General features: G+C 38.7%; 1 protein-coding gene across 2 annotated transcripts; it reads left to right on the top strand.

Moving 5' to 3' along the window:
• Positions 1-1,502: 1,502 nt before the first annotated feature.
• LOC104921187 (monocyte to macrophage differentiation factor 2) lies at positions 1,503-11,083 on the top strand. Of its 2 annotated transcripts, XM_010733649.3 has the most exons (7): positions 1,503-2,131; positions 5,506-5,587; positions 5,818-5,978; positions 6,258-6,332; positions 6,452-6,553; positions 7,350-7,419; positions 7,509-11,083. In XM_010733649.3, exons 1-7 carry the CDS (start codon positions 2,118-2,120, stop codon positions 7,710-7,712), a joined length of 708 nt encoding a protein of 235 aa, XP_010731951.1. In that variant the 5' UTR covers positions 1,503-2,117; the 3' UTR covers positions 7,713-11,083. The 2 variants fall into 2 exon arrangements, with proteins under 2 accessions (XP_010731951.1, XP_019117353.1); XM_019261808.2 differs by lacking the exon at positions 6,258-6,332.
• Positions 11,084-12,030: the final 947 nt, after the last annotated feature.

A 12,030-nucleotide genomic window follows, 5' to 3' on the forward strand; every position in this document is an offset into this window, starting at 1 on the left:
TCATGTGCCAGTAATAGCCTGGTTTTACGCATGATCCATCATGATGAAGATACAGAAAAATGCATTACAGAAACAGAGTACTGTCAATATTTTAGACCCTCCCCCCAAAACAGTCACAAATCACAATTCAAGGGGGTCCTCTGTAGTTCACACCCTGCATATACACATACATCTACATGCATATCTATGCATTTCATAAAAGTTTTATGATTTAGATAACGTTATCTAACGTCCAATGAACAGCAAGCTGCTGCCATACCTGAAAGATTGTACACACTCTTCATTGTAATCATAATAAATTAAAATTTCAAAAGTACAAATATTGTACTTGTTGCATCACTACATTTATTTAACAGTTAGTCACTTACTGCTGGCATAAAATGTATTGCTTTCATAATAATAGAGATTTTGAAAACAAACAGACCAAACAATACCAGCTCAGGTTCGGGCATGACACCAGCTCTGCTCTCCCTCTGCATCCCCGACTCCACCCCTATGCTTTGGGGCTGTAAACCTCCTCCAAAACACCCAATACTCTGAACTCACAGTCTAACAGCAACTATGTAAATCTCTGTAAATCACAGAGATCTGATGCGGGGCGGCTGAAGTTTTGTCACTAAAAATCAGTGAAATAGTTGGTGCCATATGACAGAAATACTGTTTTCAGACAGAACCATGTAACCCTGATGACATCACCAGGGGTTATTTTCTTTTCAGACTTGCTGAAGCTCTTATTTAGATCTCAACCTAGAGTGGAAACCCAACATTTGTAGGGAAAGCTTGGTTGTCTGGTAACCATGGTAATAACAACAAATTAATTAGATTCCTGTTCAAAAGGGATGTCACTACAGTCCTATATGTGGTCTCATACTGGAATAAATTCATGGAATACACTGACTGGAGGAAGATCTGGTTCTTACCCAACCGATATATGTTAACTAATAAAGTGAGAGAAGTTTCATTTAAAATAATTCATAGATGTTATCCATCCAATTATCATATTGTTAGAAGATTCAAAATGATATTGATGTGAAATGCACTTTCTGTTCCTAACATATTGAAACAGTTACTCATTTATTTTGGCACTGCCCCTTTGTCCAAAGTATGTGGACTGATACCTGTAACTTTATTGCTAAAAATGTTCATAATGATTTTAAGTTGTTTTGGAGGGATGTACTGTTTGGGCTCTTTGACTTGAACAAAAATAGAGTAAGATTAAACGAAACATTTATTATCAATCTCATCATACTGATGGCAAAATTTCATATTCATAAGTGTAAATTTACTCGAAGAAAACCATCTTTTGTTGCCTTTCACGGTGAGCTCAGACAGTACATCGCTTCCATAAAGTTTTCTAATAACACAAAAGCTATTAAAACGCTTAATATATGTGAACATTTAAATATATTGTAAACTCTTTCTCCCCCCCGGCGTAGAATATACATTAATGTTTTTGTAATGTTTTGTATAAGATCTATAAAAAAAACTTGCTGAAGCTCTCCAGACCCCTGCCACAATAATAAAACACCATCATATCGTATCGTCAACAAACTCCACGCCTGCAGCTCCACCTGGAGGTGGAAACAGGAACTGCGCGCACAGATTCCCACAGCCATGAGTCAGTCCGTCAAGAAAATGATGTGGCAGCCTTCAGTGATGAAAAACAACCCTCCTCAACGAGTCGTGATGAGGTGAACCGGCGGCTTGAGCTCCAGCAGAGAGAGAGACAGAGAAACACAGAGAGAGAGAGAGAGAGGGGTGGGAGGTGAGGGATGGAGAGGGGGAGAAATTGAGTGAGAGAGACCACCAACATCAGCACCACCGTGCAGGAAAAAAAAAAAAAAAGCGGCTGTCTCTTCAGAGACCATCCCCGACGCCCACACTTCCGGACTGGAGCCTCTGGAGGCAGCTGGGTCGGGATGCATCCGTCTCCCCGGTGCTGCTTGAGATGAGGATAAGACGACGACGTCTTTCCCCGTTACATTAGACCCGGTCCGTTACAATCTGAGCAGAACTGAACAAACCTCGGCGGCTACTCGCTCAACATTCAGAGGGGATTCAAAGGCTTTAGCCATACTGTCTGTCTGCTGTCAACTGTTGCTTTATTTCCACTGTAAATGAATCTTGTAAGGTAAGGCGAAATCATTTCACTTTATCCTGCTGATATTATAATTCATGAAAAAATATTCAACATATTGCTGCCTGATTTTAATTGATGGTGGTAATACTGAGGAGGAGGAGGATGGAAGGAAGGATTTATTTACATTGTGTTGCATTTCAACATATAAATATCATATAAATGATAAATACATAAAATAATAAAATAAAATCTTGAAGCCAAGGATTATTTGCATGACAAGCATCATCATTAACACACACCTACCTCCCCTCCTCCTCCTCATGATCATCATTGTGCTGCCTCTTCTGTCTTTCTTGTAACACACAGTAGGCCAAACACCACATATCCTCTCTTTGACTTATATTTGGACTTGCATGTAAAACATTGGGTCTGGGTCCCAGCTGTCATGTCTGTGTGGGGGTGGTAGATGGGTTTCACAGTAGGAAGAGGTCAAACAGAACAGACTGCGGGGCTACAACCAACAGTTATTTCCATTGCCAGTTAATCTGCTCATTGCTTTCTCTGTAATTGTCAGTAAATAGTACATAACGCCCATCACAAGCTCCCAGAGTGCAGAGTGACCATCAGGCATAAAGATATTCAATTTACACTGATATAAAACAATAATGTTTTCTGCTTACCATGAGCAGCTTATATGGAAGGATTTCATCAGTGTTTACTGTGTTGTCAGGGCTATAGACTGAAGCTGAAGGCAAATTGTCACATTTAAAGTGATGTGGTATTGATTTTATTGAATTTGAAGTTGTCCTGCATGAGTACACAATTTCCATATTTTAACTGCTACATACAATCTTGAATACAAGATCATTTGAGAAGGGCGGAGGTGATTTCTTTGGACAGCTGTTCTTTTTTCCCCTTTATTACATATTTACATCAGAGCTAAACAATTCGTTTAATAATTATTACAGATACGTACTCAATAAAAATGTTAAATAATCTCCTGCTTAAGCTTTTCAAATGTGAAAATTTGCTGCTTTTCCATTTTATATAATTTTTAAAAATATATTTTTGGGGTTTTGGACGTTGGCCACATCAAACATGGTGTCTGAAAATGAAAGTGTTTTTTTTTTTTAGGTTTTTTTTTAATACGAACAATATTAATTTATACTCAAACATGAATATACTATAAAATCAGGTTGTTTTCATTGATTTTAATCAATTCATTATTTAGTCTTTAAACATCAGAACACAAAATTCCATCTTCAAATAGCTTGTTTTGTCCAACCAGCCGTCTAAAACACCAAATATGTTTAATTCTTACTGATATAACAAAGAATAGAAGCAAATCCTCGCATGAAAGAAGCTGAAACAAATTACTATTTGACATTTTTGCTAATTGTTTATTTAACTAATGTTTGCTTTTTTTATTATTATTAATGTATATACTTACACAACCACAAAGACCAGGACTTGCCTGACCATAAAATAGGCTATGAGAATAATTTAATGTTCACCATTAAGTGGACTGAGGTTGAGGTCTTCATGGTTCAATAAGTCAGCTGAAGCAGAGAGCGTTCCTTCTGTCTGCCCTGCTGTCGCAATAGAAGAGTTACCATGATGTTTCCGCAGCTCTGCTCCTCTCTGTCCAGTTAGTGTGTCTTTCTGCCTGGCCTCTGGCCTGCTAATTATCAGCCAGCTTGATAAAGTTATTAATGACCCGGCCAAGCCTGCTGGGCTTGGCACTGACACAGACACAGACACACACACACACATACACATACACATATACATACACACCAAAGAGAGTCAGTCAGGCAGTGCGAGGCCAGTGTTGGATACAGGGCGAGGAAGCCTTTTTATATGGGACAGGACGGTGTGTTTCTGGGCTGTGTCAGTTAGTATTAATAACTCTGAATGAGTGTCACTCTAAAAAGAGCTGCTCCACGAACAGGAGCAAAATGACAGAGAAAGATATTTAAGATATATTTTTTTCTATTATTTTCATCATGCAAGGTGAAATTTGAGACTTAAATCTCCACTGCTTCAGTTGTATCTCCTCTTATCTCAGTACCCATAGAAGGATCATATATATGATTTAAAAAGGGTTGAGCAGACGTGGTGGAGGAGAACATGTTATGTTTCACACTGTTGCACAACAACAATCACTGCACTTGGACTGAAACATTTGAAAAATTCTGTATGCAGTTTCATTGTGTGTATATATATATCTATTTATATATATATATTATATATATATGAGTATGGATGACGGCTGTTCAGTGTTTGATCTACTGTGTTTTTACCTTTGGCTGAAACATAGTAAGGTTTAAAAACATGAATTGAATGTCTTATGCACAATATATATAAATATAAATATGTTTTTTAATTTGAGTGGTATTCCCTTTTATGGTTGCTGCTTTCTCATTTTGAGTCCCACCAATCTTGGGTAGAACAATGGGTGTGTGTGGGTGAATGTGTGTTTTTGTGTGTGTGAGAAAGAGACAGAGACATCACTAAATCTAGGTCTCTTATGAAATCTGGCTCTGCAAGATGCAGCATAAAAACAGGGAGGGGTTGTGGTTTGTGAGTGTATATGTGTGTGTGTTTGTGTGTGTGCATGTGTTTTACGTGTCTGCGTGGACGTCTTTGTGCATTTGCCTTCCTGCATGTTAATTTAATCATCGGGAAAGCAGAGAGAGGAGACATGGTCGGGGGAACAGGAGAGAGAGATGAAAGAGATGAGGGAAGAAAGATGAAAGAAACGAGGAGTTTTCTGGTGTTGGGGAGAGAAGAAAAAAAAAAGACAATCCCTGCTCAGTGGTTTCCATGACAACAGTGACATCACTGATGGAGTGCTCCCCTCCTGAGCTGTTTGTTTGAGTGTCTCTAAAAAATGTCTTCAAAGGGCTAGATTTGGCTTTGCTTACATGTCTCTGTGTGAGTGTGAATATCTAGGCACATGTGAATTGTTTATGAACGAGATCGTCAGGACAAACCTCTGGTTTCAGTCAGTCCATGGTTACCCGCTGTTGCCAGGCAACAGCAGTCATGGCAACAAGTTAAAGCATGATCTAGCGTTGCTAAGCAAAAGGACAGGATGGGGTGAAATTTTATAAGCGCCGCTGAGATACAAATGGAAACAAATATTAAAAAGATGTTCCACATGGTTTTAGGAAGTTTTATTAAGAGGAGAAAAATAGCCCAAATGAAACCTTTATTATTCCCACAAATGCTTTAAAGACAGAAATCAATAATATTATTATATTATTGTTATTATGTATGTTTATTATTTTCAGCTCTGCTATTACATATTACATTACATTTACAGCATGTCTCATTGATGCATGTAGACAAAACTATTGTGTGCAGATGCAGATTTTATTGAAATGTATAAAGTTAACCCTGTTTGTTTGTGACGTTTCCAGGTTTATGAACAACCGCGTTCCTCCTAACAAGAGATACCAGCCCACAGAATATGAGCATGCTGCCAATTGTGCCACGCATGCGGTGAATGCACACTCACACACACACACACACATACACAAACACACACACACACACAGACCACAGAAAGCGATCATTAAAATGAGCGCAGGGATGAAATGATACAGTGAACAGTGAAAATCCAGTATTACATAACAGATAAATGAGCCACCTACATCATGCACTAGATTTGAGTTTATCTAGCATGTTTGTGTTTGTGTCTCATGTTTCATTTATGTTATGAATTCATTTAGTTATGGATAATCCCCAGCCTGCTGGGCAGCTCAGTGTTGCACTTCCATTCGGAGGACCAATGGGAGCGACTGTCAGCCTGGGTGTACGGGGCGGGGCTCACCTCGCTCTTCATCATCTCCACCCTGTTCCACACTGTGGCCTGGAAGAAGAGCCACCTACGGTACAAAAACACACACACACACACGCACACATTTCAACACAACATTTGGACTGGATTGCAGATGATGAATATGGTTAAAGCATATAAGAGGACTGTATGGTCTCTTTTTACTGCCGACTCTGAGCAGAAGTTGTTTGGTCTTTTGTCTCTCACAGATTCATACTGGAACAAATACATATCTCCACACTTCAGATTTGTTTCCTACTAAAACACACTGATGCTACATGTATAAACAGTGTCACTCAGTTGTCATGAGGCTGTGTTGGTCTCTCTCTTCAGGTCTGTGGAGCACTGTTTCCACATGTGTGACAGGATGGTGATCTATTTCTTCATTGCTGCCTCCTACGCCCCGTGGTAAACAAATTGGCCTGCTATGTGTGTGTGTGTGTATGTCTGTGTGTGTGTATATATAAGTATGCACAGTGTCTATATACAGTGTTTGTAGTTATTTGTTCCTGTTCATGCTTCACCAGGCTGAATCTGCGGGAGCTGGGTCCCTGGGCGTGCCACATGCGCTGGTTGGTGTGGGTCATGGCCTCTTTCGGAACCACCTACGTCTTCTTCTTCCATGAGAGGTCAGATCATACATTTGTGCATTCAATCAATAAGTCAAAATAATCTCAACTCAAAGGTCCACTTATTAGCTTTTTCTGAGTTTATGATCATCATAAGTGAATGGAACTGGCTTAGATGTCTTCATGTGTAGGGATGTAAAGATCTGAGACCAGTGCCCCATCCTTCCAAATTTACAATCTTAACCTGTATGTGTGGAAATGGTGAAGATGTGTATAATAAAAATACATTCAAATTACATACAACGTTTCAAAACAACCTCTGGACAAGTGCAGAAAATTTCTATGTCTAAATTTTCTGTAACATTAGCTGGCATTGACAACACTTCAGATTAAATGCTTCTTTAAAGTCTCTTTACATTGAACATTAATTTATTTTGAAGCACATGCAGGAGGTGGCAGAGTATCAGTGGTAGTTTTACACATTACATGGTGGAAGACTACGCTTTCTGAGGTATGCGTACTGATATGACCCAAGTGTAAAAAGTCAGTCCACAAAAGTTGGTAGACTTAATGTTAACCACCAAAAGATCACTGGTGAGAACCCTCCTCCACAGACGGCATATGATTGAGAGAAAGATAGAGAAATGAAGGTGCAAAAGGTGCAAACATCAACATAAGCCCAAGACGGACAATGCAAACTAGGACTCCCTCATGCACCTGGGCTGTCATAACGTCTAGCAAGGCTTCCCTGAATGAAAACTGGAAAAAAAGCTAGTAAGTGGACTGTTGAGTTTCTGTTATTTTGTCCCAAGGTTAAGATTAAACTTTCCTGCTGAAATATTCCTCTCTGTATCAGGTATAAGATCATGGAGTTGATCTGCTATACGGTGATGGGAGTATTTCCTGCCATGGTCATTCTTTCAATGGTGAGCATACTTATTTAGTTACCATCTGTAGTCTTTTACTAGTTTTCTCATTTCCTTGTTGTAACGTGTTTAAAACTTCTTCTTCTCAGCCGGAGCAGTCGGGGTTGTGCGAGCTGCTGTTGGGTGGAGCCTGCTACTGTCTTGGGATGGTCTTTTTCAAAAGTGATGGCATTGTTCCATTCGCTCATGCCATTTGGCACCTGTTTGTTGCTATGGGAGCAGCCATACACTACTACGCCATCTGGAAGTACCTCTATGCCCAGCCACCCAATCAGGTCCAAACCTCCAGATGACATCAGCACTGACCTCACAAGAAGTTGCTCCTGTGTTTGAGCAACTTCAAGGGGATGATGTAGGCTGTGTACCAATTCGGGGGCTGCCTCCTTTGGAAAGCAAGTAGGCTAAACCTCTTGCTCAAATAAGATGGTATGAAAAACTGATGGTGCGTTCAGGTGATCCTCTTCTACTTATAAAGTCAAACAAATCCATGTTTATCAGGAAGCCCGCACAGCCATGCTTAGCTGCTATGTGAGGATGTGCTTGCCTAACAAGCTGATGTTTAGACGATTTAATACTTCTTGCTTGTTGCCTGAACCACAAAGTACCTGACGGGAGTGTTGTTAGATTTGCAGGGGATAATCACAAGTCACAGTTCACCCTAAAGGGGAAATTAATACTGTCTATATTGACCTAATTTTATGGAAATATCCAATAGCTACAGCAGCATTTCATTCATCCTCGTACTAGGAGTTACCCAAAGTCATTGAGATTCATCATCTGGGAACTATGAATCTCTAAACAAGTAGATTTCAGTAAATGATTAAAAACATTGGTGACCCAAAAGGAAAAGTCAGGGGATTACCAAAGATAAAGATTCGTCCTCTGGGCACCATGGATATCTTAACTGAGTTTCATGGGAATCCATCCAATCTGGACAAAATTGATGGACCATCTGGCTGACTAAGATTGCCATCTCTAGAGGAAGGCTTGGGTAAAGAACTACTGATGAAATTCAGGCAGGATTAATGAGTTATGATACAGTGTAGTAGAGTAATGATGTATCCACATTACTTAAATGTATCTTTAACACTCGCATCTTGAATGTGGAATGCCTGGAAGCCATTATTTACATCTTGCACAGGCTTTTGTATAGCTGACAATAACCCGATGTCAAATATCTGGTAAATATGATGTGATTTTTCCTGACTTTATGAGTTGATGAGGACTTTTGAACGCACCATTAAATAATTACCTGGCATGCAAAGTATTGTAGGATGATGGGAATGTGTCAAAAACAAAGTCTCCTTTTGGAGGAGACTTTGCTGTGAGAAATCCTTTTAGCCTGATGTGATAACTCTGGACTTCAAAGGAGACAGCCTACTGACTGAGACGCGGCCTTCATTTTTACTCGTGCAGTTTAGTTTCAATTTCAAGTTGTTTTTTCAGGAATTTTTGGTTTCATTCCAATGATCAGGGGTTAAAATACTATTCTTGGAGATTTCTCTCTATGTGGTGCACGTCCGGATTCAGTGTTCAGAAGCTGAATTGAAGGCATTGTCTTATTGTCAAGAGGAGGACAATGTTTACAATTAGCTGACTTGACCATCATGATTACTTTTAGGACATTTATTTTTGAGTATAATTATCATCATTAACAGAAGGTGTTGTTTTGGTTTTTGGATTATATTTAGGTGGTTGCAACATCAGTAATTTACTATTCCAATTCAGAGCGCTAGATATAGTGTTACTGTTATTGTTATTAGTTGTGCTATCTACACTGTAGGACACTGTATAATTTAAGAGCGGTTATTTCAGTCGGTGATTTACTGTGATTTAAAAATCAAGCATGACTGTAGAACGATCTTTTATGTTGAACATACAGATATTTATGGTTTTAGACTCTGAGACTTTACCTGTGTGCTTCCACATTTATCAGGCTCTACACAGTAGATTATCAAGCATAATTACTGAATTCTAATAGTTTACTGTTGTTGATTAGGTTTAGTAAGTGAAGATGTCATCAGTACGATTTATACAGTATATATTTATCAATGACGTACAGTATATGTTGAGTTCATCTATATTTTCTTCTAATACTTATAGTGTCAGCTGATTATCTTCATTATCCTAATGAATGGGACCCATTTGATAGAGTTTGCGCTACATGGTTGAACCTCAGAGGAGAAAAACACTGTCTGATTCAGCACTGCCAGAAGACTGACTTACTGCCGTAACTGATAGCACACTACTACCATATATACATCTCACACTTGAAAGGAAACTGAAGCTATAGTATTGTTGAACAATCTGGCCCAATATTAAGGCATCTCAGGTGTGTGTATGCTTGTCTGTATGTGCGTGTGTGTGTGTGTGTGTGTGTGTGTGTGTGTGTTTGTATGTATCCTATACTATCTGACTCCCATGAATCCAAAGCCTCCAATCAGCTGAGTCTATGTTTACACGTGAACGCATGTACCTTGAACACATAAAAAAGTATATTTGAAATATGTATGTACTCTTAGTGTTAAGCTGTATGTGGTGGCACACGGTATATAGGACAAGCTTATATAGTATGATAAATGTGGCTAGAGGACCAAAAGGTCATACCGACTATAGTACTAATAGGTGTAAAAGTTTTTTTTTAAAACCTCTGCTCCTGTTCAACATCTTTTCACTGCTGTGTGTCTCTCAGGATTTGGATCATTTAGGCTTAAAAGCCTGTAAAGCCACATTCAAGGACCATTAAAGCTGCTCTGGTTGTTGGGGCGCTGTCTGCAGCATGGAAAATCTGCATACAGAATCAAATAGGTGTGAAGCTTCTTTAATGCTTGCACCACCTACATACAACCTCATTTGCTTACTCACAACCCCCAAGTAGGGCAGCAGTCCCAAAAGTTTTCTGCAAGCTTTACATATGGGTAATATTTAGAAAGTGAGCCAACAGCTTTAAAGCAGACAGACACTGACGTAAAAAACACTACAGGTATTAAAGCAGCAGATGTGTTTATAGGATACCTTTGCTGTAAAATTCACAAAATCTGTATTTAGATTTGCATCAAAATTCACTGTGATAAACACTTATGAGATGAATGTGCCAAATTTGTTTTCATTTAATGTAGTACTAGAGAAAATTTGGGTTATCCTACAATGTTAAGAGGTCATTAGTGGTTCCACACCACAACGAATTTAACTTTAACATAACTTGTACCTTAGCCTATGGCCAAATAAACACACTTTTTAAAAAAGATATCCTGCTAACTAACAGACAAAATAGGATCAGTGGTTTTGGCAGAGGTTATAAAATTATATTATCCAAGAAATAGAACAAATCAACACATTTCTAACACAGGATCAGCTGCCTAAACAGGTCCTGGGGTCTCAAATGTACTTTCATTTAAAAACTTCTTTGTTTCCTCAATAACTAAAGATTTTTGCAGTTATCAACCAGCACATTCCTTCTCTGACCAACAAATACACCAGGATTTAAAATAATTTGGATTTGGGGTGTCGTTTAGCTCAGTTGGTAGAGCAACCACCCCATGTACGAAGGCTCAGTCCTTGCCGCGGCAGCCCAGGGTTCTAATCCAACCTGCGGCTCTTACCTGCATGTCATTCCCCATCTTTCTCTCCCTACATTCCTGTCACTCTCCAGCTGTCTCTGTCAAAAACAAAACAAAGCTTGAAAATGCCCCCCCCCCCCAAAAAAAAGAATAATTTGGATTTAACACAAATATTTGTTATTATCATTGTTTTTTAGTCATTAAGGAGTAGTACTTTAATTTGTCACACCGTTGATATCTCAGTTTGGAATTAAGCTCTTCAGATATACTCTCAAACTTAAGTGTTTAGTTGAGACTCTGAGAAACACCAACTGAACTGGTTTGGTGTACTCTGGGTGTATTATAGCCCATCAAAGCCAATATTTTAACTCGCTCCACAGGCAGGTTTGGCATTGATGAGATGAAATATTTGAGGATTTAACGTGTGTCTTGTCTTGTCTTGGTTAATATATCTGTCTCATTCAGACATACAGTGCCCACCTGACTTTGTATAGAGATTTATAAACTCTCCATGAAGCCTTCATGGACCCTCTGAACATTGTTTATAGACGCTCTGTGATTGTGGAGCTGCTGACTCTGTTCTCAGTGCTGCTTGTGTTTTCTTTCTGGTCGTACAAGACCGATTATATTATCTTGTATTCTTTTTCTCTCTAGTTTTCATATTGGTTTATTGTGTCTGTGGTGCTTTTGTGCTGTGATAAGCCTATATGATGCCAACAATGCTTTTATCTTTTCTATTTCTCTTGTAATAAAAAAGTTTTTTCATGCAGTATATTCTTAGACTCCTCATTTTATCAAATTTCACCTCTTTGCAAAGACAACCTTTTGTCTACATGATGGTCATTAAAGGTAGAACTGCAGCAGTATTTTCCTATTTACTATTACTACTTTTTATTACTTTTTAAAATAAGATATAATTGGATGCTGTACATTTATCTATTTGGATTAATGATTTTTACGTCCTATTTTTATTACTTTCATGTCAACAATACTGAAGTAAATCAGACAGACAGGCTTTATTTAATCCTTTGCTTCATATACCTCATTATTT

The sequence above is a fragment of the Larimichthys crocea genome, chromosome X (genome assembly GCF_000972845.2).
Source record: "Larimichthys crocea isolate SSNF chromosome X, L_crocea_2.0, whole genome shotgun sequence".
NCBI classification, from domain to species: domain Eukaryota; kingdom Metazoa; phylum Chordata; class Actinopteri; family Sciaenidae; genus Larimichthys; species Larimichthys crocea.

Coding starts and splice junctions, on each gene's coding strand:
- LOC104921187 (XM_010733649.3), top strand. Junction 5,588..5,817: donor CCAATTGTGCCACGCATGCG/GTGAATGCACAC, acceptor GAATTCATTTAG/TTATGGATAATCCCCAGCCT. Junction 6,554..7,349: donor GTCTTCTTCTTCCATGAGAG/GTCAGATCATAC, acceptor TCTCTGTATCAG/GTATAAGATCATGGAGTTGA.